The sequence below is a fragment of the Ursus americanus genome, chromosome 23 (genome assembly GCF_024610735.1).
Source record: "Ursus americanus isolate L20-20 chromosome 23, mUrsAme1.1.p, whole genome shotgun sequence".
NCBI classification, from domain to species: domain Eukaryota; kingdom Metazoa; phylum Chordata; class Mammalia; order Carnivora; family Ursidae; genus Ursus; species Ursus americanus.
The window spans coordinates 22,097,566-22,124,036 of NC_142149.1; the positions used below are offsets into that span (position 1 = coordinate 22,097,566).

Here is a 26,471-nt window from a genome sequence, read left to right on the forward strand (position 1 = left end):
TGGCCTCCTCCTCATGTCTCTTGTCTGTGGGCTTGGCCTCCCCAGGGAGGCCCCATATGGAATGAATGTGAGCCGCCCCTTCCCTGTGGCCAGTCGGACGCGCCGTCCCAGGTTAGCACCCCGAGCGGGAGTAGGCCGCGTGTCCCCCACCAATGACCACAAGAGCACCACGCTGGGTGGGCACAGTGTTTAATGCCGTCTTCACCAGCAGGCGACGAGCCAGGGGTATGTTCCCCGGCTGCCCAGGAGACCTCCGGTATGGGGAGGAAGCTCTTCACAAGCCAGCAGTGGGGACTGGGGTCCCTGGGTGGTCCCTTTTTGGGCTCAGCACTCCGTCTCCCTCCGCACAAATGGGGTGCCTGCCAGAGGCCTGCCCAGCCCCTCAGAGTGGGGAGCCCACTTCTGCCTTCTGCACCCGCTCGCTCCGGTGGGTGCCATCGCAGTACGGGGCCTTCTGGGTGGCCTTGCAGGTACAGAGGGCCACTACGCGGGTCTCCTGGGCCTTGAACTTGAGTGGGGATAGGCCAGTGCGTTGGAAGAAGTGGGAGCCGTCACAGAAGGGCTGTGAGGGAAGAGAGACGTTAGAGACCCAACCCCACCTGCTGGGGAGGGGCCGGTCCCGAAGGAAGGGCACAGTGTCCAGGGCGCAGGCTCCCGACGGAGACTGGCTGGGTCCCCTCGTTTACCTCTCAGCTTCCGCGTGAGAGTGAGAGGAGAGCTGAGCCGAGGACGTGAGATAAACAGTGGTTCTCGTGCCCTCTGCCCGCAGTAAGTGTTCAGTAAGGAGTCATCTTTCCAATATTTGTCTCTGGGGGCCCCAGAGGACCGGGATACAGGGGCAGAATTGCCAAGGTGAAGTGGGACTTTTGGTATCAGCAATGTTTACACTGATAGTTTTTTTCCCTTAATGTCTCAGTCTCCACGGGCTCACGAAATTCATTTTCCTCCACATATTCTCGGTAAAAACTTCTCTGCGTGGGAGAGAACCTACGTGCCTCACAATGCTTTGCGACTGGGGTATCAGTTTGGTTTGGCTCCAGGGAAACAAGTGGGCATGTTCTAGGGAGTGGATGCCGCAGGGAGGAAGGGTGAACTGGCTGCCTGGTGCGGGAGAACATTCTGTATCCTCCCGGGAAGCTGTTCCAGCAGAGACGGGGTCATGGAAACTGAGGCCTGCCTTGACTCCCTAGTTAGCGGCAGAGCTGGAGGTCAGGCAGGGTAGGAGGAGAGAGAAGTCTCCAAATAAAACCCAGCAACCTGCCCCAGAGGGCAAAGGGCAGGAAGGCAGCGTGCCAGCCTGGCTAGGCCACACTGCGGCAGGCGTTCCCCTGGTGCCGCGCCCTCGGGAGGGACTGCTCCCAGCCGAGTCAATGGCAGAGCAGGACTTGGGACCTGGGCTGTTGACACCACACCACGCCACACCTCTTAGAGGCACACAGTTCAGAGCCCTGCTCAGGAAGGAAAGGGGCCCCGGAGGCTGGGAATATGGGTCAGGTTCCTGCTGGAAGGGAAGGCTCCTGGGGCGGAAGGGAGAGGGAGGTGGGGGCAGACAGCGGCAGGGAACCAGGGAAGCCACCTCAGCCGCAAGAGGGAGGGTCTGCAGGAGACAGTGGCAAGCGGCACTTGGGAGCAGGAGAGCCTGTGGTCTGCCCCGTGTTGGGGTCCAAGGCCTGGGAACCTTCGGCTCAGGTACTCCCTGGAAGGAGGGAGAGAAGAGGGGAGACAGGCAACCCGGCCTCTCGGTGCTCAGAGCAGGGAGGCCAGGCCAGGGCTCCAAGGAGGGCACACGGGAACAGGGGGGCACAACCCAGCGCTCCAGCCGCCTGGCCGGGAGACCGAGTTTCTGTCTCTCTGGCCTCATTTCAGAGGGTGGATACAGAGAACAGGGAGCTCAGCGTTGTGGGTGGCGTTGGCCTGAGAGCGTATGTTCACCCCCAACCTCCCTTTGTTGTCCTTCGGGTATGTGTGGGAAAAGAGGAAGGTCTTGTCCAGGAGCTCCCAGGAGCTCCCTGCTGTCCCAACCAGGCATGTCATAGTTAGTGAGGTGGGTGGGGTCTCTCACCTGCTTCTTGCTTCGGCCACACACGCACCATCTGTAGGTTTTCCCAGCTACCAGCTCTACCTTGATGGGCGTTTTCTGGGCCACCACGGACTTGGCTGGGGTTTTAGGGAACCATCGGTTCTGTGGCAAGGGAAGATGAAGGGCTTGGGGTCAGCCTATGTTCTGGAAACACTTTCCTGCCTATGGACTTGTCCAGGTTCCCTGAGGCCCTGGCTTATGGCAGGCTTCCTCTGCAGGAGGCTGGTCTGATGTCACCGCACAAGGACATTCCCCCAGGACACCATAAGGACCCTGAGCTCCAGATAGGGAAGAGATTTCACGCAGGCACTCCGGTTTCTGCACCCAGCGGCCGGCCTGCTTTTCTTTCTTTTTCTTTTTCTTTTCTTTTCTTTCTTTCGAGATTTTATTTATTTATTTGAGCGAGAGAGAGATCCCAATCAGGGGGAGGAGCAGAGGGAGAGGGAGCAGCAGACTCCCTGCTGAGCAGGGAGCCAGACATGGGGCTCTATCCCAGGACCCTGGGGGACCCTGACCCAATGGGAAGGCAGAGACTTAACCGACCGAGCCACCGAGGTGCGGCCTTCCTTTCAAACCTGGACTCCCACCTGGGGGCTAGGAAGGGCACTGCTATTTCCAGCGGAGAAGCGGAGAAGCGCTGCTCCCTGCCCTTGGCCCTCTGGTCACGCCACCTCCCCTGAGCCATCGGGAAGGGGGCTACAGGCAGGGGCATTCTGAAGTTGGAGTCTGGGAAGTAGGGCTGACCCCTTCTGGTTCGGTCTTTGGTTCCTACCTTTGGCGTCTCTGGGCCTGGGGGACTTGGGCGGAGGGACGGGGAAACGGGGTACTCACCAGCCAGGAGGAGATGTCCCGCCTCTGGCTCAGCTTCTGAACCGTTTGCAGGCAGGACTAGACGGCGGTTTGGAAGCAGGGGGAGAAAAAAAAAAAAAAAAGTCAGTGGAAAGCGTTGGATTTCCAGAGGGAAGTCATCTGGAAGGGACGAGACGCCAGGGATTCGGGCGCAGGAGAAACAAGGGGGTAAGAAAAGGGGTCACAAGACAGGAAGTGGAGCTGCCGGGCGGAGCTGGCGGGGCCCCGCCAGGGCTCAGCGAGGGAGGGCTGCAAGGCGCCCGGCGAAGGGGGAGGGAGCTGGGCACGCTCCGCCGGGAGACGGCAGGGATGGGGCGGCCAAGCGGCCGGCGGAGCGAGATCGGGGTGCTCACCCAGGCCGCAGGCCGCAGGGACGCCCCCACGCCGCCGCCCATGCCGGTCCCAGCCGCTGCGCCGCGCCGGCTCCGCCCCGCGCCCGGGTCACCTCCCGCTCCCGCCCCACCGGCCGGCCCAGCCCGCCGCCGCCCGGAAGACGCCGCGGGGCTCGGAGGGGGTGGGGGCTGCGCAGTCCTGCCCCCCCCCCCCCGCCGCCGGGAGCCCGGCTGCCTCTCCTCCCACCGCGCTGCAGCCTCCTCGGGACCCCCGGGAGAGGGGGGCGCACGGGGCCGTGCCGGCGGTCGCACCGCCGCGGCGTTCCGGGCCCGCGCCTGCCGGTGTGGGCGGGGACCTCCCGGGAGCCCGCGGCCGCGGCGGAGGCTGGGGCCGCGTCTCCACGAGCGCGCTGCGGCCCCATCCCACCGCCCAGGGAGCTGGCTTTTTTAACCGATTCCCGCCTGGCGCGGGCGGACGCGTTACCTCCTTGTGGGTGGGCACAGGTGTCCGAGCTGTCGGCAGGAACCCGGCGTCTTGCGCACCCGGGCTGTGAACTCCTATGCTGAGTGATTACAGAAATGTAACAGACCACCCCCATCCCCTCCCAAGGCTCCCTCAGTTGGCACTCCCCTCCCTTTCCCCTTAGTAAAGCCAGACAAAGCAGCGCTCTTTGGATTTTTTTTTTTTTGTAAAACATTCTTTTATTAAAAGAACAAGTGCTGTTTACGAACTGCCCTCCGTACAAATCACGTCCGTTATACAAAGATACAAGATCCGGGTTATGCACAATTCCAGGCTTGGAAGTGAAAGGAGGGGGGCATTGCCTTTTGGGCTGAGGATATAAAGGAGGTTCTAGAAAGAATGTAAAAGGAGCCCCTGGGTTTGCAAACTCTGGCTTCCCCTCCCTGCTCCCCTAGGAAGGGTCTGCTACATTGAGACAGGTTGGGATGGATAGGGGGAAAACGGGGCTGGGAGTCAGGGTTTGGGTCTCCAGTCCTGCCACCTGAGTCCCAAGTTGGGCTGGAGGAAGTGAACAAAGGGCAATGAAGGCACTCCTCAGTCCCCAACTTTTCAGTAGATCAAGTCAAAGTGGTCGGGAGCTAGACACACTTTGAATCCGGATTGATGTGACTGGGAGGAGCCAGGGTATTGCGCCCCACTTCCTCCCAAGTCCCCACCGAGGTGACCTTAATCCCTCTGGGCACCTCTCCCCAAGAAAAAGAAATTGAGATAAGGGAGGACTGGGAGCAAGCTGCCTGCTCCTAACTTTGGCCCACCACACACCAAGGAAGATGCTGGAAGTTGGCAAGGGGAGCCTGTGCCTTTGAAAAGTTGTCTGCGTTTCCAGTTCAGGGAAAGGGAAAAGTGGAGGTTCCCGTTTCTTAGAGCTGGCCCTTGGCTCTGGCTCCCCTCACTTGTCTAGGCCCTTCCCTGGTGCACTTCTCTAGAACTCAGTACAGGAATGGGTGGGGAGCTCTCAGCCTCAAGGTTAGGGCACTGGGAGGCAGCAGTGGTAGACCCAGGAGCCTGAGGGGAAAGACACACACAAATAGGAAAAACTTAAAAAAAAAAAAAAAAGCAATCTTTAAAGTGTCATTGTCTATGGAGAGGATCCATCAGCTCTGAGCTAAGACCAATCAGTGCTACATAGATACCCTCCCACCCTGGGGCCCAGCCCAGCACTCACACACACAGGGACAGACCGACAGCCACATGGAGGTGGTGCAGTGGGGGGCGAGAGAGCCCAGGACCAGGAGGCCAGGGTCCTGAGGGCTGGTCCTGGCTCTGCCCCGAGCCCCTGCCCCTCCTAGGCTTGGAGCGATCACCTGTGAAGCAAGGAACTGGCTCCAACCACCCCTGAAAATAGGTCCCTTCCAGCTCTGACACTCATGCACCAGTCGTGACCTCAAAGCCGGACAGGGGTTCTGCATGCACACCCCTCACACCTCCACGCCGAGCGTGACTACACACGAAGCTCCTCTCATGCGTTTTCAGACTCCATTTCCGCCCTGCAAACCACATCCTTTCTCTCTGCTAGGCAGAGACATCTAGCAATCGGTGTCTCTTCCCACTCCCCATCCAAATTTTGTCCTGGAAAAAGGGACAGAGGCTGGGAAAGGAGGGTGAGGTCAGTAAAGCCATTCCCCTTGCATTGAGATCCTGAAGATCTCCAGAACTTTCCAATTATAAAGCTCCCTCTGAAGAAGGAAATGCATGACCCCGCTCATGCCCCCCTGCCCCAAATGGAGGGACAGCAGCGATCCGTACCCAGCCTGGGTCCCTTCTTTGAACCTAACCTGCCTGCGGCTGCACCCCAGCCTGGGGAAAGCTGGAAAAACATAGGCTCTTGGAGATGAGAACCCCAGGCTCTCGGGTGCGGGGAGGGAGGGGGGAGGTCTTGGTTCCAGTGCACTAAATCCTAGGGACCTCTCACTCTGCCACAGCAGCAGCACAGTGGACTGGCTTCCCTCAGCATCCAGAACAGGAGTCGACTTAGGCTCTTAGCGGGCCTGCCTCGGGCCAGGGTGTGAGTGTGAACGAGCAACTCTTCTAAAAACCTCTAAAGGTTATTTTTCTCTTCCGTGGTTTGGGGGCAGGGAATTAGAGAGCTTAACAGACCAAGAAGATGAATAAACTGCAGAATTCTATCGTTTCTAATTGATATTTAGCATTAATAAAAAGTGAGTATTTCTGAGGTCATCACAACTGCCTTCCCCCCACCCCCAAGCCCTTGCAAGTGCCTAAAAATTCCCTCGGAAGGGTTCCCACCCACCCCCTCCTTTATCAGCTCCCTAACATCTTACAAAGTCTGATCAACGGGAATATTAATATTATTTTCAGTATCAGAAAAAAACCAGTTGAGCAGCACAGGCAAAAATATATCTGCACTACGTTTCTGTCGTTGCCAAAAATATACACATCTTCTTTTCTTTATTTAAAAAAAAACCAACAATAACAAAAACCCAAACAGAAACACACACAAAAAATCCACACATGCAAAGACTGACGAGACACGAGCGTCAGGGAAAGCTGGAAACGCCTTCCCCCGCTCCAACCCCAGTGCAACTGCAACAGAGACACAGGCTTCACCCTCGCCCCTCTCCTGGCTGCCCGAGCGGCCCCTCAGCCTTTGCCACCAAAGGCTCTGGGCAGGTGGGGGCTCTTTAAGGTGAGAATTGCCCCCTACACCCCGGGGAAATAGCTGGTGGGTGAAGGGACAGGTGTCGGGTCAGCTCGAGCTGAAGGCTCCCCTGGTTGGTGGGGGTGGGGGTGGCGGGGCGGGGGAAGCAGGCTGGCTAATTCTGGAGGGAGGTTCTCACCAAAGGAAGTGGCACTTTACCCCCCCCCCCTTTGCCCCATCCCCCAGATCCCTGGGACTCCCCCTGGGCCAGGGAAGCAGGACCACCTATCAGTTGGGGAAGGGGAGCTCTGAGGGGGCCGGGAGACCGTGTGGGAGTCTGGGGGAGGGAAGGTAGGACATTACCCTGATTCAAAGCCCCCAGCCCCCAGTTACTCTCCAATATTGGAGTACTGGTCTGGTTTTTGTTAACCATTCCTGCCCCCAGAAAGGGACCAAAGTTGGTGAGGTGGGGAGGGTGCAAACAAAAGCTGGGAGTCCCCTTCTGGTGCTGCCTCATCTGAGCACTGCTCCTATCCCTGCCCTCGGCTGCCCCAGGTCCGGGGGGAGTCAGACAGACAGACAGACAGACAGACACATACACACACACAGACACACATGCACACACGCACAGGCACACGCGCTCTCTGAGTCAGGCAGCTCCATCTTCCCACCCTCCGCACTCCTAAATCCAATAGTGCAAACAAGGGGCGGGGCGCCAAGGGGGCTGGGCCTCTCCCCCCTGCCCTCCCCTACCCCCCTCCAGAGGTGGGGAGTGGTGGGGGGCAAGGGCTGAGTTTGGTGCCGTCCTGCCCCTTCCTCAGCTCCCTCGGCTGTGGGCTTTCACAAGCTCAGCTTGTAACCCTCGCTGGGGGGCAGGGGACCAGGGAGACACAGTCCAAGGGATCTCTTCTGCCCAAGTTGGGAAGAAACTGCAGGTAAAGCAGGGCCACCCCTTCTTTTGTAAGAGATTTCCGCGCACGGGCAGGCCCAGGGCCTGTCCCCCCACCGCTCCCCACTCAAGTGCTGATCCATTTTATGTGAGGGGTCCAGCCAACCCCCCACTTATGCCATAGCCCACATGGCTCTTGGAGGACCTCAAAACATTGCTGAGAGTGGGGGCTCCTAGGTGGGCTTGGAGCCTGTCCTCCCTCTGAGCCCCTCATAAAGGGGTCAGTGCGGAGGGAGAGTGGGCCAATGGAAGGGGCATCCCTCTCTCTGGCTCAGTCCTCGGCACCAGGAGCACCCCACACTCCCCGGGCCTCAGCACATGCTCTGGGCTGGGGCTCTCCAGTGTCTGGGTGCAGGTGCCTGCTCCAGGCCAGGTAGGGCCCCTCAGGCCAAGATCTGCCCCCCTCCATTTGGGGGTCAGGAGGGGCTGGGTGGACTTAGCCTTTTTCCTGGTTGGCTGAGGTTCCTTTGTCAGCGGTCTGGAAAGAGAGGAAGGGAGGCTGGGGGTTTAGGAGGCGTCTGGTTCTAGCACCCGGTTGAGAACAGCTGCTGCTGGAGGGGGCAGTGAGGGAGCCCGGCTGAAGCCCCCGCCCTGGGCTCTTGGGCTTAGGGATGTGTTTGTGTTTCGGGGGGCGGGGAGGGCAGGCTGCCCTGCACAAGGGCACCCAGCTAAGCAAGGCCAGCACCCCCGGCTCTGACAATATGCCCTCAGAGGAAGGAGGGAGGGCCTTTCTCCAAAGGGCCCACCCAGAGCATCATCTTTTTCTAACTGGTCCACCCAGAGAGGAAACCGACTTTTCTAATTGGCCTCCCCAAAGGAACACCATTTTCTAAGCGGTCCTTCTGCTATTAGCCTGTGCTCGGAGTTCACCTCTGGCGGAGCTAGCAGAGGCCCGGGGGCCTGGAGCAGGGTGCCTTGCTGACCTAAGGGTCGCTTCCTTCCTCCTTCTGCCCATCCCGGAGAAGGCGGACAGGACGGTCAGGGGGCCCCTACTCACCCCTCCTTTGGGGCCACTGCCATCCGCCCCCGCCAGGCTGAGGAAGGGATTGGTCTGGGCCGTGAGGACTGGAGGTCCGCCTGCTGCTGCTACTGCTGCGGCCGCCGCCGCCGCGGCCATGAGGCTCGTGTTGTTGCCGAGCGAGGGAGCCACCAGGGCCCCGGCGGGCAGCAGCGGGGGGGCGGAGGCCGTGGGCAGCAGGCCGGGGGTGCCCGCAGACAGCAGCGGGGTGGAGCTTCCTGCCAGCAGGCTGGCCATGGGCAGCTGCGAGCCCCCGGCCAGCTGCAGCCGCTGCAGCTCCCGCTTCTGCTGGATCTGCTGGATCATCTGGTAGACCACAGTCTGGTGTTCCTGCAAGGGGGCCAGATGGCTCAGGGCACAGTGGTCCCCGGAGCCAGCCTGCCTTGCTTGGCCCGGGCCCCATCCCATCTCATGGGAGCCATGAGGAAGGAGACGGGGCGGGGGGCGGGCAGTCAAGGTCCTGTCTTGAACTCCCCACTCAGGGCCTCAGTCTCCCCATCTGGATAAGAAAGCAGCGGTCTGGGTCCTGAGGGTCTGTAAACCCCGGGGCACTCCTGGCCCAGCGCTGGAGGAGATCTGACAGCCCTGGCCCCACCCCCTCGCTGCATCAGTTCCTTAGTCACTATGACAACCACAAATGCCCCCAGGGGTGGTATGACCCCAAGTTGAGAAACAACTAGGCTAGGTCAATAGTATTCAACTCCCCCCTTTTTTTGTTTTGTTTTGTTTCTTTTAAGATTCATTTATTTTTGCTTTGAATAGGCAGGGCATTGTCAGTGTTCCAAACACCAAAAACGATATCAAGGTTTACTTGGAAATCTTGCTCCTACCCCTGTTCCCATCTGGCCCCATATAGGAAACCAATTGAATTGGTTTCTTGTGTTTCTAGGAAAACGATTATGTTTTGTTTTTTTTTCAATTCCCTCCTTTTTAAAAGGCAGAACTCCTTTTCTCCAAAGGAAACCTTCACAGAACCCAACACCCAACACAGAACCCAAAGGAGCCGCTCTGGGCGACAGGGTGTCCACTCGCTCAGCCACAGACCCTGCAGCTCCCCTTGCCCATCCTTGGGGCTGGGACTGGAAATTCTCGGTAACTGGGGCCTCACCACCCTCCAGACCTTCTCACTAGGCTGTGAGCCTCCCTTCTGCAATGCCCAGGGCCTGAGAGCAACACTTACCCCCTCTGCCCCCACAGGCCCCGCAGGGGTCCAGCCCGGGCGGCCCTCCCTCCCTTCCGTGCCTGCCTGGCCCAGCCTGGCCCCGCGCCCATCGTGGGCCCTTCCCCGCGGAGCTGGAGCTGCCTGGGAAGGGGGGGCATTACCGGGGTCAGCTGTGGGGAGGCCAGGAGCTGCTGGAGCTGCTGGAGCTGCTGCTCTTGCTGCTGCAGGAGATGTCTCTGCTGCTCCGTTAGGCTGAGGCAGGGGACAACACACAGACCGTGGGAAGGGGCAGGGAAACGCTCCTCCCCCACCCCGCCCCTCCACATTCCCAGACTCCCTCAGTCCCAGGTGGAGAAAGGCAGGATAGGCGGTTTTAGAGGAGGACTACAGAGAAACAGAGCAAGCTCAGACACTGCTGGGAGGGAGACAAGTTCGATAGAACTTTCCCAGAAGGGAAACCAAGACTTGGGGTGCAAGAAAGAAACCGATGATTTTGTCCCTGGAGAGCACATCCAGAGGGCACTCACATCTAACATCTAGGGAGTACCTGGGGCCAAGAGGCAACTAGATTCTATACTCTGTAAGACTGGAGAACATTCTTCCTTTTGGGGGGACAGTGGGTGTTGGGGGGAGTCCCTCCCAGAGCCAGCCTCCCCGTTCCCTTCCCCAGGCTGAGCTCTCCCTCACCTGTTAAGACAACCTGGCAGCTGCAGCGTGGGGGCCCCGCCAGCCTGGCTCAAGCCCGCAGGGTTGGGGGCGGCAGCCCCATTCAACCCCCCCAGGAGCCCATTGAGGGGCAGGGCCCCGCTGCCCGCCAGCCCCCCCAACAGCCCCTCAGCCATGGGCATGGCCCCCAGCCCCGCTGCCCCCGGTGCCCGGCCCAGCCCGTTTTGTGGCTGGGGCGGGAGCGGGGCAGGGGCCCCGGGCAGGGCCAGGGGCAGAGTAGCGGGGCTCTGCTGGAGCAGGGGCAGCGGTGGGGGCGTGCTGTGGAAGGACAGCGACGAGCTGCTGCGGCTGGGGCAGCCTGAGTGTGGGTCCTGGGGAGGGAGGGGGAAGGGAGGGGTCAGAGGGGCAGGGGGCCAGCATGACCTTTCTGGCCCCCGGCCCAGCACCCACCAGCATTCTCACAGAGCACAGCCACCCCCACCTCACCCAGGCAGAGCCACCCAGGAGGAAGAAGCAAGGCCCAGGGATAAAGGCTAAGAATCCAAATAGTCTTCACAAATCATGTTTACAGATCACTTCCTGGGGGCCCAGGACCCCTCACAATCCTTGTTAATCATGAACAGTGACCTTGGTGGTGGCCATCTAGTGAACTAGACCCAGGGTTCACTGCTTGCCCCCGAACCATCTCCTTATTCCCATATATGGGTGAAGCCGCTGATTCTTAAGCAGGCTAAGTAGCTCTGCAGGCAGGAGAACAGCAGCCGGAGGGAAAGGCTCAGGTTCAAATTCTGTGTCCACAGTTCCCTGGCTTCTCTTAGTTTACTCACTCATAGCGGGGGTGGGGGGGATAGTAGTACCTATTCTGTAAGGTTACTGGAAGCCTAAACAAACCAATACTTTGAAAGTCTCAGCACAGGACATGATTTCAGAGGGCAAGTGCGCAACGAATCCTCGTTATTGCTATGACTATTGTTCAAGTAAACAAGCGCCCTGTTGGTTGGATTTCAGCAGTAACCACAACCTAACAATCGCTCCCCCCAACACCGCTGATCACGGGGGGATTATTGGGTGCCAGTTGCTGTAATAAACCCTTCCCAAATACTTCTCAAAGAGGCCTTCCCTACCCACCTCCTAACTCCACAAGAATCCCACCCCCATTCTGCCTCACAGCCCTCAAATTATTTCCATTTTCACACTTTTCCTGGTTTGGTAATGATTATTTTCTTGGATCACTAGTCTATCTTCAGGAGCAGGGCTGCAGCCGTTTTGCTCACTGATTGTTTAGCCAGTGCCGGGCATTAAGTAGGCACCTATAATTATCATTTAATGAAAGAAAGAATGGATCGGTCAGCCAGTTGCTCAGCCAGTCACTTCATCGCCCAGCCTCCAAAAGCTGCAGACCTGGAGGCCCTGGCGCTTCCCCTCCTGCCCCCCGTTTTGCCTCCCCCCGCGGCGCCCACCTCGGAAGACGTGGACAGAGAGTTGTCCAGGCCAAGACTGTTCTTCCCCGGGGGGCTCTTGCTGGTGCTTAAGGAATCGCTGCTGCCGGCTGAGGGAGGGGATCAGGGCAGGAGGTCAAGGGCTGGAGGCGGGGCCATGTCTTCGCACCGCCCGGCACAGGCTCCCACTCCCTGACCCGGTGGCAGCCCCCTTACCTTGGGGAGGCAGGCCATAGGGCCCAGGGACTGGGCCGTTGGCGGCAGGCAGGGCGGCAGGCAGGGCGGGGAAGGGCACAGAAAGCTGCACGTTGAGAATCTGCAGTCGCTCCTTCTTGGCCGTCAGGCTCAGGATCTGTTCCTGAAGCCGCTGGTTTTCCTTCTGCAGCGCGTGCAAGGCCTTCAGCATCTCCACGACTGCAGAGAGAGGGTGAGAACGCTTGAGCCCCGCAGGCCTGGGAGGCGGGGCGAGAGTACCGGAGGCGGGGCCTGGAGGGCGGAGCCTGGCGGAGGAAATCAGACTGAGACCTAAAACAGAAGGCGCCTGCTAGCAAGAGATTCAGGTGAGCTTGGGGAGGCGGCACCCGGGTGAGCCAGAGGTGTGAGGACTAGGGGCGGGGCCCGAGGCTGCGGGGGGAGGGGGGTTGAGGCCCTGAGTGGGAGAGTAGAGGCGGGAGGAAGTTGGAAGTTGGAGCATAACAAGGTAAGGGCCAGGAGGCCGCGGGGGCCGAAGGCGGGAGCACACAGGTGGCGGGTCCAGAAGCCCGACCTAGCAAAGGTCCAGGAGCCCGACCTAGCAAAGGCCCAGGAGCCCGACCTAGCAAAGGCTCGTGGTAGCCACAAGTTAAGGATGGGGCGGGGCCAAAGGGCGGAACCTTAAAGAACTTTGGGGACCTCGGAGGGAAAGGTGACCGAGTCTGGGGGGTCCTAGGGCAGGTCTCCCAGGCCGGGCCCACCGCTCCTCACTGTTGACACCGGCCTCGCCGTCGCCCTGCTTCTCCAACAGCTGCTCCATGTTAGTCGTTCCGGGGGCCGCTGGGTCTAACTGGCCACCCCCGCAGGGTGCAGACGCTGTCTGGTCAAAGAGTGCGGGGAGGCTGCTGATGGGGGACCTGGGGTCGGAAGAGAAAACCGGACTCAGGCTTACCTCCCGTCCCCACTCCTGTCTCCCTCCTCCCCCCTAGGGGTTCCAGTCGTCCCCTCTTGGACCCCACCCTCTCCTGGCGCCCGTCTCTCCGTCCCCTCCTCCCCCTAGTGTCCCTCCAGCCCCGCTCCCAGCCCCTCCCCCAAGCCGCCGCCCCCTCCCTCACATGGAAGACAGACTCTCCTGGGGGGAGGTCCCCCGACACCGGAAGCTGCAGTCCTCCAGGTCTGGCTCTTGGAAGGAGAAGGGGAGCAGGGATCAGCGGGGAAGGGGTGCCGTCGGCCTCACGGTCCCCGCCTGGGAAGTGGGTGCGGGATCTGGGACTTTACCGCAGACCCCTTTCCCCCAGGATCTCCCCCAACCCCAGACTCGTAAGGCGCTCTAGCTGGTAAGGCGCTGGGAGCCCCGACTTGGAAACCTAGCCCCTTGGGAGGCACAGCCATGGGATCTGGTCTCTTTCCCATTTTCTAGGCAGAAAGGCGGCCGCTGCCTGGTTTCTTTCAGGACCACCTCCCAATTTCTTTCCTGGTAGATTCAGGGTTATAGAAATTCAGGGTCTAGACAGTCCTCGGTTGAACTTGGACTTTTACTATCTGACCTTGGGCTTGAAACTAATCTCACTAAAATGACTGTTAGGAGGATTAAAAATAAGGTAATAAATGTCAAGTGTCAGCTGTCCTGCAGCAAACCCTTAATAACTGCAGCTATTATAATTAGTCTTGTGCGACTTCTCATATTCATAAGCTCACAAGTTAGACTGCAAAACCTTTTGTTGGAATTCCAATTTGGGTTTTGGGAAAGGTAGTTTACCCTGCGCGGTCAGGTAATTAATTCTGGAATCAGATTCGGCCCCTTTAAGAAGGTTTACCTGAAGGGGCGGCCGGGGGTGGGGGTGGTAGTGAGCCCCGCCCCCTAACCGGCCAGGTGGTGTCTCTGCACCAATCAGCTCTCTGGGGCTGGGTTGACTCTCCAGGGAGGGGGAGGGGCGCTTGCGATCCTCCCCCTTAACTCCGAAATACCCGGAGCGCAGGTTGCCCAGCTGGTGGACCCGAAAAGGCCCCATCCCGAGGACTATGTTCCAGCAGGGAACTATGCAAGTGACCAGAGTACTGGGCCTGGAGTCGGGACCAGAATTTGAGCTCTGGCTCTGCCTTTCTCTGCTTCAACTGCTTTGAGCAAATCATTAAGCCTTTTTCTTCTGTGAGATGGAGCAGTAGTAATTCTGAGGGTCCTGTCCCGTCCCTCCACGGTTTTTGTTTTGTTTTGTTTTTTAACGTGAAAGTGTACTCTGGTTTGTTGTGTAGTTTTTTTTTTCAGGGCGGGCAATGGCCAGAGGGAGGGGGCAGCCAGAAAGCCCTCCCATCTTTCTCGGGTGTCATGCAGGTGATGGGTGCCCCTCAGGTCTTTGGGAAGAAAGGAGAATGGGGTCAGAGACACATACCTGTGTGGCTGCTCTCGGCTTGGGTGAGGAGGGGGTTAACGGCACCCATGGGGGTTCCAAAGATGTGGGTAGAAGGGAGGCTAAAGGTAGAGCCAGCCAGAGAAAACACCTGAGGGAAAGGAGGTATAGTCCAGCCTGGTGGTTATTCTGGGATCTAGGGCACAACTGTGTGTGTGTGTGTAGAGGGGGCGGGGATCAGGTGTGCTGGGGAGGAGAGGACCAGAGAGAGGGAGACATTCAGGTGGCCACCAAGCCCAATCTCTCAATCTCTCCCGTGGAGAGCTGGTGTCCCAGGCAGCCTGGCCCCCACCTGCCCAGGGATGGAGGAGCCCAGGGGTAAGGCCTCACCTGAGTGGTGGAGATAGAAGCAGAGGAGGAGGGGAGGGTGCTGGTGAATGGGGAGCGGCTGAGGCGGGGCAGGGCCGAGGTCCCTGGGGGCCCCAGCAGGCTGGAGGAGAGGGGGGTGCTGCAAACAGCGCGCAGCATTCCGCCACTGCCACCGTGGGAGATGGGGTCCTTATTACTGGTGTAGATGCCTACAGGCACAAGAAGGACACAGAGGGAAGCTTACAGTCACCACCACCCCCACACCCCTGCTCAGTCAGGTGGCTGGGGCAGCCCCCCCCCCCACCGGGGAGACTACTCCCCTGGATCTGGCCACACACATCAGTCTAACCCTCTTGTTGCAAAGATGTCACTTCTTGCCTATGTGACATCTGCTTGACATGCCTGCTTATTAGACTGTCTGCCCAGGCCAGGGGGATTCCAGGCTTTTCTGATAGGTGAGTCCTATTGACATTCTACTCCCATCTCTCCCACTACAACCCTGCAGAAGACGGTACGGGGGAGTGTCTGAGAGCTGACTGGATCTTCCGTCCTTTATCTCTGTCCTTTGGAGCAGTTCCTATCACATTTCCCTCTGACTGCATGCTTATGCCTCTGTTCCCTCACTAGACTGGCTGGGCCCTGAGATGCCCAAGAGTCACTAACCTGCCCCTAGCAGGGGGGACTCCAGGCTCAGGCTGGGAAGGCTCCCTGAAGGCCCAAAGGTGCGGGACGCCAGACCACCCAGGCCAGAGCTGACCAAGGAACCTCCAGAGAAGGGTGAGGCAGCAGTGGCAGTAAAGCCAGCCAGCTGGGCACTGGGCAGGGAGGGAGCAGCTGGGCCCCCAGCCCCCTCCTTGTTCCTGCTGCCCTTGGGACGACCTGGTCCATGTCGGCTCCTCTTGCTAGCTTTGTGCTTCTTCTCCTTCAGGCCTGTCTCAGGGGTCTCCTCGGCAGGTGCAGGGGCGGCACTCAGTGTGGGCATCCGCTTGTGGGTGCCTGCTGAGGCCCCGGACCCCGAGACGTGGGGAGACTTATAGTCTCCAGGAGATGGGGCCCGGGCCCGGCCCGAGCTGGAGGTGGTGGTGGAGAAGCGCATGATGGGCCCGAAGCCAGAGAAGACCACCTTCTGCTCAAAGAGGTCAGCCTTGGGGGGCTCGGGGGCTGAGGGAGAGGGGGGGGCTGAAGGGGTGGGGGCTGCAGGCTTGGAGTACTTGTCTTCCTCTGGCTGCTCCAGCTTGGGGAATGCCGAGAAGTCAGGGGAGCTCTGCAGGGACGAGACTATACAGAGGGAAACCGGAATTACAGCTGGGCCCCAGATCCCCCCTCCCAACTGCACTAGCTGGAGAGAGCTCTGGTGGGGGGGGGGGGCTGGGGAAAGCCTGGGTTCCTGTCCTAGCTCTGCCACTGTTCCTATGTCTTGGGATGAGTGCCCCCCACCCCCACCCCAGCTTTCCCACGTGCTATCGATAAAGGGAAAAGAAAACTCCTGTCCACCTGACCTCACCAGACTGTAGAGATTACAGGAGATATCATTAGTGTTGGGACTTTAAAAATGGCACCTCATGGCCCAAGTGCAGGGGATGATGAATACTGTTATGGCAGTGGAGGGGTGAGGCCTGAGAGGGAGGGGCTGAGGGGAGGGTCCCGAGAGGAGTCACTTGGTGGGGAGCCCCCATCTTTAACCAATTTCAGAAGCAAATGAGATGCAAAGCAGCGTGCAGAGGCCCTTGCTAGAGAAGCTCTGGGCCAAGGCTGTCCCGCCCCCAGCTTCCTCCAGGACGCCCACACTCACCTGCAGGCTGGAAGGGCCCCCCAGAGGAGGAGGAAGAGGAGGAGGAGGAGGAGGAGGAGGAGGCGGAGGTGAAACTGCTCACACCTTTCCCACTGCTCAGTTTCTTCCCCTTGTGACTCAGGCTATGGCTGGAAGACTTTTTCCCCTTCGAGTCCCTGCTGCTCTCAGAGGTCTCCTGAGTGCTGGCCTCATGGTGGGAGGAGGACGAAGCTGAGGAGGGGACCTGAGGGAAGGAGGAGAGGCGAAGGCTCAAGGCCAGCTGCCCGGGCTCACCCACGACCTGGCAGTGGGGCAGGAGTACATAGGGCCCCGACACTAGGGGGAGAGTCCAAGTTTGCTTGTGGGCGGGGTGCCCAGATCAGGGAGGTAGGTGTGAGGACAGGGGAGTCTGTCTGTCCTTCACCTGAGGCAGAGGAGAGTGAAAATGGTCCCTGAGCCGGTCCACACGTGCCCATGTGTTCAGTTACCCGCTGAAGAAATGCTTAGTGGGTCCCAGAAGGCTGGACTTGTGCTGGCCGTGACGTGCGCAGGGGAGAGGGACCGCTGCCCTGGCCCCATCCCTGAGCCCGCCAGTCACCACCCCTCCCTGGGTGGTGCAGCCACCTGGCTGGTACCCCCTCCCCTGGCCACTCTGGGCCCTTCTTAGACAAGCTGAGCTTGCTTGCAGTGCCAAGCTTCTGCCGGGACAGCCTATCCTGACTCTTGTCGGGAAACTTCTCATCCTTCCAAATCCAGCTTGGAAGTCCATGAGGCCTCGATCTATGAGGCCATTGTGATCCCCGGGGTGGATCCGGCCACTCTGTCCTCTTAGTTCCAGAGCACCGTGTCCTCACATCAGCCATGTCAACAGTTGCCACACTGCACTGAAACATCCAGTCCCTGAGTCCAAGGCCTCCAACAACCCCCGGAGGGCAGCATGGGCTCTGGGGCGGACGGGGTGGGCTCTGCCATCTACTGCTGTGTTCTGTTGTGCGGCCTCTCAACCTCGCTGAGCTTCAGGATCCTTACAGGGCCAGCTAGGCCTCTCTGGAATGGCTCGAGGCGCACAGAGCCAGATACACAGTGTGGGGTCTGTCAGATGCTGGTAGCCGCTGTGAATATACCGCAGAGACGGTGGCCTGTGCAGAAGTATGGGCCTTCAAGCTGGACTGCCTGCGCTCCCATCTCGACTCCCGCACGTACTAGCTGTGTGCTTTTAAGGTAAATTACTCCGCCTCTCTGTGCCTCGGCTTCTTCATTTATTAGACAGGGTTAATAAAATACCTAATTCATTGGATTATTTTGAGGATTAAATGAGCTAATCCCCGCAGACCCCATCCATCCTCCTGTTCGAGAAGGGACCCTGGCATGCAGTGAGTGAGTGAGTGAGGGCTTCGTATTACTGCCAGGGATGGTGCTTTTCCTCCTGGTGGAGACCAGGTATTCAGTAACTGAACAAATGCTACAGGAAGGATGGACGAGAGCCGCCCTGCACTGCCCTTCCCTGGGCGGAGTCCTGGTCTCTGTCTTCCTCTTTGTTCTTTTCAACAGCTGGAGTTCTGAAGGGAGCCAGATGTGGTTCTCAGAGCAAGGGAGGAAAGGGGTGAGGGGGAGGGGTAGCTGAAATGCTGGGGTGGGCGGAGGGGGATGGGCAGAAGGCTCCTACATGTCCAAGGGGACACCTGGCTGCTGGGAACTCCCATATCTCTGGTCCTATTTCCACCTGCCTGCAGGCCCCAGGGAAAGGTCAGAGGGCATGAATGACAAGCTTTTCCAGGTGAGCCCTGGGAAGCAGGCGGGGGGGGGGGGGGGCGGGGGGTTACTGGGACAGTTGCCACAACATCACCCTGGAAACCTGATACTCGAGCCTTCTGCTAAGATGCCCAGAGCTCTGCCAACCTGCTAAGGCCGGTGGAGGTGAGTGGGGTAGTAATGGCGACAGGAAGAAGCAGTTTCTCCAGGCCCCTGCACTCCTTCTGTTGGGGGGGGGGGGCTGGAAGGAGGGAAGGGAAGCGGCTGCTCTGGCTTGGATTAGGAACTCCCTAGCCTCGGGTAGGGCCTGCTGGTTGCTCCTCCAGATGTTGCCCATTTCTGGAGACAGGCCTGACATACCAAGCCTGGGAAGGGTGGGATGAGTGGCGGTTTCAGGGTGCTGTCCGTGGGCCTGCCCCATTACACCATGAGATTTTGGTTGGGAGACAGGGTCTGGGCAGTGTCCTGATGTGGGGGAGGGCTGAGAGCGAAGGGTTCCTCTCTGCCTGTCTCTGGGGAAATGGGCCCCAGAACTTGGAGAACCAGCCTGAGTACTGTACCCGCAGACAAGAGCCCAGTGCTGAGGCTCTCCGTCTGGACAGAGGCAGATGTAAACATCTGGCAGCCAGCAGGCAGGGCAACACCCCCTACCCCACCCCTCCTGGTTGGTCAGTGATTGGTGGGGCTGAGGAGCATAGGGTAGAAGGAGGGAGTGGAGAAGGGTGGGGCGGGGAACAGAGGCACAGTAACCTGAAGCTGCGTGGGGTGCCCAGAATCCCTGGCTCACTGTGACCCCTCCCCTACCTCGGCCACTCCCCCAGGGGTGGGCAGCAGTACCTTGTCAGCAGTGGGGACCACGGGTGGGGTGAGGATGCTGGGCGGTGACTCAGGCCGCTTCTTGTGCTTCTGTTTAAGGCGTTCTTTGTCCTTTCGACTCTGGGGAGGGAGAAGTGACCAGATCTGGGTTGTGGGCGACAGTGTGGTTGAGGAGACACATGCCATGTGCACGTGGGGAGCAGTCCCCTCTCGGGGATGGGCTTTGTGGGCATCATGTCCCCCTATGGAGAGACTGGGGGACTTAGGCTGGACAAGAATGGCTCCAGCAGGTTGCTCTGGGAGCCAACAGCCCCTCCCCCTCACCCTCCCTACGTGCTAAAAATAGCCTGTCCCATTCGCACGCCAGGGACACAGAGTACCACACACAGGAGCCCGCACCTGCGAGGGTGTCCACCTGGGACATGGAGCTGGGTGTGGAGCTGGGAGGGGAACCAGGCACACTGTGATGTACCAGGGGATGGAGACAACTGGGCTCTCACGTGGCTGGACTGTGCAGGTGTCTGCAAACGTGCAGGGCCGTGTGTCGAGGGCTTTGGAGACACTGTCATGTCACAGGGAGGACATGGAGGAACCACACAGAGAGCTCCAGGGAAGCCAGGCCCTCATCTTACCCTCCCTGACCCTCGTGTGTCACTTCCTCAGTCCCCTGCTGGCTCTTAGTGGCCTCAGAGGAAGGGCGAGGGCAGGCCCCAAGGCCTCAGGAGCACCTTGTGGTTGTTTTTTGAGTTATGTGTTAGGGCACCTGTGGGGGCTCAGTCGGTTGAGTGTCTGCCTTCGGCTCAGGTCATGATCCCAGGATCCCAGGATTGAGCTCCGCATCGGGCTCCCTGCTCAGTGGGGAGCCTGCTTCTCCCTCTGCCCCTCTCCCCCCAACTTGTGCTCTCTCAGTCTCTCCAATAAATAAATACAATCTTAAAAAAAAAAAAAGTTATGTGTTTGTGGGTGTGGGCAGGAGTAGGAAAGGGAGAAAACATTTACCTTCTTCTGGCCCCTTTCATGGTGGGAAGGGTGCTTCTCCTGCTGGGTGGATGGAGAGGCTGACCGGCTTCTCCGGCCAGCGATAAAGCCACTGCCACCTCCCCCTGTGCCGCTGCCTCCGGCTCCTCCGCCGCCCCCGCTGGTATGCCGGGATGTCTTCTGGGGAAAGAAGAGAGAGGAATTGCCAAACTCTCCTTTTGATAGGTTAGGAAAAGATTCCTGGAAGTCAGAGGATCGTGGGGGGCCAGTCCCTCCCACCCTGCTTGTCACTAAGAGGACCTTGTGTCTTCAGTGGTGCTCTGCTCAGCAGAAGGCATTCCCCCACCCTAAGTCCTAGAGCTTGCCCAGTTGGCTTATCCAATGCACAGATCCAGCAACTGAGGCCCAGAAGGGCTAGGGGCGTCTTGGCCCGGGCAAGGAACCGCTAAAGGTAGGACAAGGGCCTGAGTCTCTTATTTTCTGCCCACATCTTTCCATGGTGCCTCCTGGCCCATCTTAGGCAGCCCGAGCCACAGCCCAGTTCCACCTCTTTCGCTGGGGTAGAGGCTGCAGGGGGGCCCTCTTGGGCAGTCCCTGCTCCCCCACACTCCACCCCATGTTCCCCCTCCAGATTCTTCGCTCCAGCCATCAGCCCCTTCTCTCTTGATCCTGGCCCTCCCCTTCCATCAAACCCACAGTGGGTCCTTCTGTCCCAAAGGACCTGATGCCCTTAAGAAGGGGGAAGTAAATATGCATGACAGCAAAAACCCAAATGATCCTTGTTCTGCCTTTCTTCCCAGCCAGGGCCTGCCCCCTCCTTCCCTTCACTGCTGAGGACTGCCCCCTGCGTTATAGCTTCACCTGTCCCAGACTTGCAGGTCTCCCCTCTAAGGTCACCCGCTACCTCCCAGTTGCCAAATCCAAGGACTAATTTCAAGCCCTGTCCAACCCAGTTGCTCCCCAGTGGTGGGTACTGCTCCTTCCTTGCCAAGCACTAGATTCTCCTCTTCATGGTCCCCCTCACACCTTGACCCACCGTATCCTGGTGGGCACCTGAGGATTCCAGTCCAGCCTTCTCTCCTTGGGGCTGCCACCAGCTACCACCACCCTGCCTGGGGGGCTGACAGTCACCGGACGTGAACTTCCCCATGTGGTACCCCCTCTTTGCCACACGGAGCTCCCTACCTTGTCCTAAGTTGTTATCAAACCCTGAAACCAAGGTGACCATATAATTTATGATCCAAAGCAGGACACTTTTGAAAACAAAGGGGGGGAACTATTCATAAGTACACCAGGGTGACAAGTAAGAACTGGAACTATCGAGGGCAGAACAGGACACAGGACAACCCTACAGAAGCCCACCGTACCCCCTGTTCATAGCAGGCCCGGGTGCCCGAGCCTGGACAGCCTGGATTCTCTGTCCCGCCTTCAAATGCCCCTTCTCAGCCACCTTCTCGAGTCCAGCCTTATCCCTCCAGCCCCCCCTGCTCGCAGCTGTCTCCCAGCCGCCAGCCTCAGCCCTTTGGATCCAGCCTGACGGTGGCTGCCAGGGTAATCTTCCTAAAAAACAAATCTGATCATGTTACCCTCCTGCTTATGAGCCCGTGGCGCGGGGGTGAGGTCCACGCTGCATTCCCAGTCAGGCCGCAGCCTCCCTCTCCAGGACACCCCCAGAGTTTCTGGAGCATGCAGGCCTCTCCACAACCATGGACTAGAAGCCCTCATCCAGCCTCTCCTTGGGCCCCAGAAGCCTAGGGCAGAAGCCAGCCCTGCCCTGGCCGCCTGAGCTTTCTGGTCATCTCCTGCCTCACTCTCCCCAAGCACCCCGTTCTGTTCCCGAGTTTTCTTTTTCACCTCAGGACTCGGCCCATGCCCGTCCCTCCACCTAGGCCTCATCTCTTTCTGCCTCTGCTTGGCAGGTCCCCAAGGAGCTTTCAGATCAAACTGTGTGTTCTGAATCCCGCACACCAGCTGTGGGATAAGATACACGACCTCGGTGGGTCTTAGTTCACTAATCTGTAAAGTGGAAAATACAGTACACCCAGTTCTTAGGGTGGCGGGGAGGACCACGTCAAATGACCCATGTAAAGAGCTTCGTACGGAGCCCAGAGCACAGTCACCCCCACAAATGTTGGCTCTTCTTGCTGCCACTTCCACGCCACTTAAATGCCGCCTCTTCCTTGAAGCCTCCCGGACTCTGACAGGCAGGGTCTGAGCTCTGTCTTCTGGGACGGACCGCCTGGCTCAGCCCTCATTCACCTCCCGCAGGCTGTACCTTGGCCTCTTCCTTATCTGGTGGCAAAGCTCCTCACGGCAGGGCCCAGGTTCCCTCCACCTCTGACCCCTAGCACCTGGCGCCAGCCTGGCCCGGAGCCCACACCCTCCGACGCAGGACCGCCTGACGCACTCGCGGCCTGGCGGATGGGACTCACCATCTTGCTGAAGTGGTATTTGCAGTAGCCGCAGTACTTCACGTTGTCCACCTCCAGCACTTCCTCCTCACACAGGAGGCCTGCCATTTGGGCGCTGGGCGAAAGAGGTCAGCCTGAGAAGCCTGTGGCCACAGACCAGACCGGCCACCTCCTTCCCACCCTCCTGGGCTGTGGCCAGCGTGAGGCCAAGACCATCCGAGGGCATCCCCGCCATCGCCACCAAAGAGACAGCTGTCTGTGGCAAACCTCGGACGGGGTTGGCCAGCTGGCCAGGGATCCCAGAGAACCCTGGAGGGGGGCGGGACAGGCAGGGGTCTCACCAGGTGACGTGGAAAGCTTGCCGACACCCGTGGCGGTTACAGGTCATGCAGGCTCCTGAGGCCGCCTTGCTCTCCCGGCCCTGCTCCTCACAGATGTAGCATGTCTGCGGGACATGGTACAGTCGTCCCCTCCTCCCTGCTACCCGAGGGATCCCTTGGCCTTCTCAGCTCTCTCCTCTCCCCGCCATCCTAGGCCAGGGCGAGCCAGTCGAAGTTTCTGCGATGATGGAACTTTTCCATACCGCGCTGTCCAATACAGGAGCCATAAAGGCTACTGAACCCCTGAAATGGGGCTAGTCTGACTGAGGAATTGAACTTGAAATCGGGTTGCATCTTAATTTGCATAGCCGCATGTAGCTGGTAGCTACTTTAGTGGACAGCAGTCCTTGGATGGTGAGCTCTGGAAGGCCAGGAACGACGTCTGCCTTGCCTGCAGTCAGCTCATTCCCACCTCTGGGCCTTTGCTCATGTTATTCCTTCTGCCTGGATCCAGAACGCCACCCTCCTCAAGGCTGGCTTCAGCCTGCATGTCTCTTTCCTTGACCACTTTCTCTAACGTCAGCCCCCCACGAGGTAGGCTTTATTTTTGTACCTTGTTTCTTTTCTTCACAGCACTGACCACAAACTGCATTTCTTTTATTTGCCTGTTCGTTGATATTTACAGTCTTCCCACACGAAAGCCTGCGTTCCACGGGGCCGGGAACACAGCTGTTTTGATAAGCAACCCCATGTGCCTGGTTCCTCGGCCTGGGTCTGGCCCACAGTAGGCATTTGGTACAACATGTTCAGTGAATGAGTAAGTGACGTGCTTGCTCAGGTCCACGCCCGGCTGCTACTACTGCCACGGAGCCTACTTGTCCACGTGAGTTCCAGAGCACAGGCGTGTGTCTGGCAGTGGAAGGCGCCTACCTACCTCCTGAGTACCCCTTTGGCTGGACAGAATCAGATTATACTGGATGGAGAGAGAGCTGGAGGGACCCCAGCACGGCTGGCTGGGGGGGCGGTGTGGGGGCTGGTACGGGGTGGGCAGGGCCCACTGACCTTGTTGAAGCGGTCGTGAGGCACGTACTGCAGCACGATGGGCTCCATGGTGAGCACGTTGGCAAACTGCACCTCCGGGATGTAGAGGGCGCACACCACATGGGCCCAGCCTGGGGCGGTGGGGGGCCGGCCTGAGACCCTGGCCCCTCCCCGCCCCACGCTGCACACGGTCCCCCCCTCCACAGCCTTCCCATCAGTTTCCAATGCCAGCCAGGGAAGGAAAACCCAGCCTCCAGCCCCACCCTGGCCACCCAACAGAGTCCACTCCTGCCTTCCCAGACCCCACTCAGGGGGCCTCGCTGACTTCCACGGATGAGCTCTGGGGCTCAGGGCCCCCCTCACCTCCATTATCAGTCCTCTTCAATGCCCCGTCTTTGTGTGGGCACAGCTCACACCTCTGCCAATGCAAGGGGGCACAGGGATTTTGGGGGGGGGGCTTTTCAAAAGGGGGTGGGGGGATCTGCTGAGCTGGGCCCTTCCTGAACACATTCACAGGGCCCCAGGATGAAATGAGCGGTCTATAGGGGATGGGTGGGGGTATGGAAGAAACCGGTTGGCCATGAGTGATAATTGTCGGAGATGAGTGATGGGGACGTGAGGTTTATTGTAGTATTCTCTCTACTTCTGTACATGTTGGAAACTTTTCACAGTAAAAAGTTCAAACACTAACAAACAAAAATAAAAGGCCCAGTGCCAGGGTGGGGGCAGAGTAAAGGATAAGCTGAGGGAGTGATGGGTTGGTGAGAGATGTGCAGGAAACAGGAAGTCCTGTGTGACAGTCCCACCCTAGCCTCAGCCTCTCTGAGTCCCCTAGTTTAACTGGGAGGAGATGCTCAAGTGTACAGAAGAGAGGAGGGAGTCTCAAACTCACCACCCTGGCTGCTCGCTCCTGAGATTCACATTTCCGGCAGAACCAGGGTCCCGTTGGCACCTGGACGATGCCATAGCAAGCTGGGGGGTGGGGAGAAGAATCACCAAGTAAATCTGTCGGCAGTAGCTTTTCTCAGAGCAACTGGGGTAAGGGGGTGACTCTAAAGGAGGGGCCTGGCTGCTCCCCTGTCCGGAGTCACTCACTAGACAGGAGGATCACAAGGAATGCCTAACAGTACATGGCCAGCCTTCAACCACAAAACCAAGCACTCCAAACAGGGATGAGAAGTCTGAGTCCTTGACCTTAAACTTCTAGAAGACCCCCACCCCCACCGCATGCTCTTTCTGGATCTGTTTCCCAACACCTTGCCTGGGAACAGTCCTCATCATCAGGAATAGAGAAAACCAGAGGGACAACATTTACGATAGTCAAACACGTTTTGTTGTTATGGGGGGGGGCATTTCTTAAAGGGCCAGCAAGGGAAGAGGTAGGGAAGTAGGGGATCCAGGGACCTCATCTTCAGCCTCTAACTATAATAGGTACAGGTCAAAAGTCAAGGCCGAGGGCAGGTGCAGTGCAGGTAACCAATAGGAGAGCGGCGGGAAGCCGGGACAGCCACAGCATTAAGGGTTGTCCCAGGAAGGTGGGGGGGGGGGCAGCTGGCTGTGCCAGACAGGCGGGAGATGCCAGCCTGCGCCCTCGGCAAGACTCCTCAAGGAGTTAACTCCCGAACCATGTGCTGTTGGGGGAAACTCCAAACCTCCCTCTTCTCGATTCCCGGCTCCCTGCACAACCTCTCTCCTATCCGCAGCTCTTCCCGGAGGATTTTAGGAGTCCCCTCTCCCCTGGGACCCTTCTCCTCGCTTCCCAATTCCGCTCCTCCCAGTATCCGGAAGCGGGAGGGGGGGGATGACCCCCCCTTGACCTCTCCCTCCGGGAGCCAGGACCAAAATAACCGGGCGGGAGGGGACACCTCGCAGGTAAACATTCCCCCAGCAGCCCCGACACTAGCGGTGTGGGGCGCGGAGAGTGCACTCACTGCCCCCTAGTCTGTCCCCAAACTCCCTCAACTTGGGGTGGGGGGCGCGGGACTGGAACAATAGGCAAGAAAACAATGCCTGACCCGGTCCTCCAGGACCGGGCGGGGGGAGCCCCCCGACGCCTCCCTTCCCTTCAGGTGGGGTGGGGGAGGGGCGCCCAAGCCCCGGGAGGTCTCCGGAGGGCGCGGCCCGGGGCTCCCCGCGCGCGCCGCCCTCGGGGTCCCGCCGCCCCCCGCGGGCCACCCCCGTACCTTGGTGGACAGCCACGCTGCACGCGTGCCCATCACAGTAGACCAGCGGGTTCTCGGCCCAGCCCCTCTCGTCCGAACATACGCAGCAGCCTCCTACCATCTCCTTCATACTCCCATGAGCTCCCTCCGGGGCTGGGGCGGGGGGCCGGCCGGCGGGGGTCGGGGGTCAGGGGGGGAGGGAGGGAGCGGGGGGCCGCGCGCCTCCTCGCTCCCTCCTCCTCCTCCTCCGCCGCCGCCGCTTCTTTTCTTTGCCTCCTCCTTCCTCCTCCTCGGCGTCCTCCTCCTCCTCCTCCTCGCTCGCTCTGTCTGGCCGCCCCCCCCGCCGTGCTCTCGCCCTCATGCCCCGACGGGCCCCCCCCCCCCAACAATGAGACCCGCGCGCCGGGCTCGCCCCCTCCGCGCCGCGCGCCCAGCTACCAGGGCCGCCCGGCCGCCGCACAGCCCGGGCCCGGCGGGGGAGGCGCCGAGTGGCACATCGCGGGCGCCCGCCCGCCCCGCGCCCGCCCCGCGCCGCCCGCTCACGCGCCGCCCCCCCGGCCCCCCTGCCCGGCCGCGGCAGCCATGGCCGCGCGCCTCCGCTCGCTCCCGGCCCGCCCGCCGCCCGCCGCCGGGTAAAGTCTTAGGTTCAGGGAACAAAGCCTGGCTTGGTAGGGAGGTTTTCGCTCGCTCGCTC

The 26,471-nt window shown here is 59.7% G+C and overlaps 1 protein-coding gene across 7 annotated transcripts; it reads right to left on the reverse strand.

The window, feature by feature from the left end:
* Positions 1 to 172: 172 nt before the first annotated feature.
* MLLT6 (MLLT6, PHD finger containing) lies at positions 173 to 26,301 on the reverse strand. 7 transcript variants are annotated; one of them, XM_087854452.1, is made up of 22 exons: positions 25,799 to 26,290; positions 24,508 to 24,587; positions 23,979 to 24,033; positions 23,637 to 23,746; positions 22,596 to 22,699; positions 22,276 to 22,369; positions 19,865 to 20,023; positions 18,887 to 18,985; positions 16,319 to 16,541; positions 15,190 to 15,804; positions 14,548 to 14,735; positions 14,200 to 14,308; positions 12,925 to 12,991; positions 12,581 to 12,726; positions 11,834 to 12,031; positions 11,639 to 11,727; positions 10,200 to 10,549; positions 9,674 to 9,764; positions 8,330 to 8,680; positions 2,912 to 2,968; positions 2,063 to 2,182; positions 173 to 562 (listed from the first exon to the last, which is right to left on the reverse strand). In XM_087854452.1, the coding sequence occupies exons 1-22, from the start codon at positions 25,905 to 25,907 to the stop codon at positions 383 to 385; spliced, it is 3,594 nt and encodes a 1,197-aa protein (XP_087710578.1). In that variant the 5' UTR covers positions 25,908 to 26,290; the 3' UTR covers positions 173 to 382. The 7 variants fall into 7 exon arrangements, with proteins under 7 accessions (XP_087710578.1, XP_045644784.2, XP_087710574.1 ...); XM_087854448.1 differs by lacking the exons at positions 173 to 562; positions 2,063 to 2,182; positions 2,912 to 2,968 and adding an exon at positions 3,938 to 7,810 and having other exon boundaries at positions 19,865 to 20,020; positions 25,799 to 26,301; XM_087854449.1 differs by lacking the exons at positions 173 to 562; positions 2,063 to 2,182; positions 2,912 to 2,968 and adding an exon at positions 3,938 to 7,810 and having other exon boundaries at positions 16,403 to 16,541; positions 25,799 to 26,300.
* Positions 26,302 to 26,471: the final 170 nt, after the last annotated feature.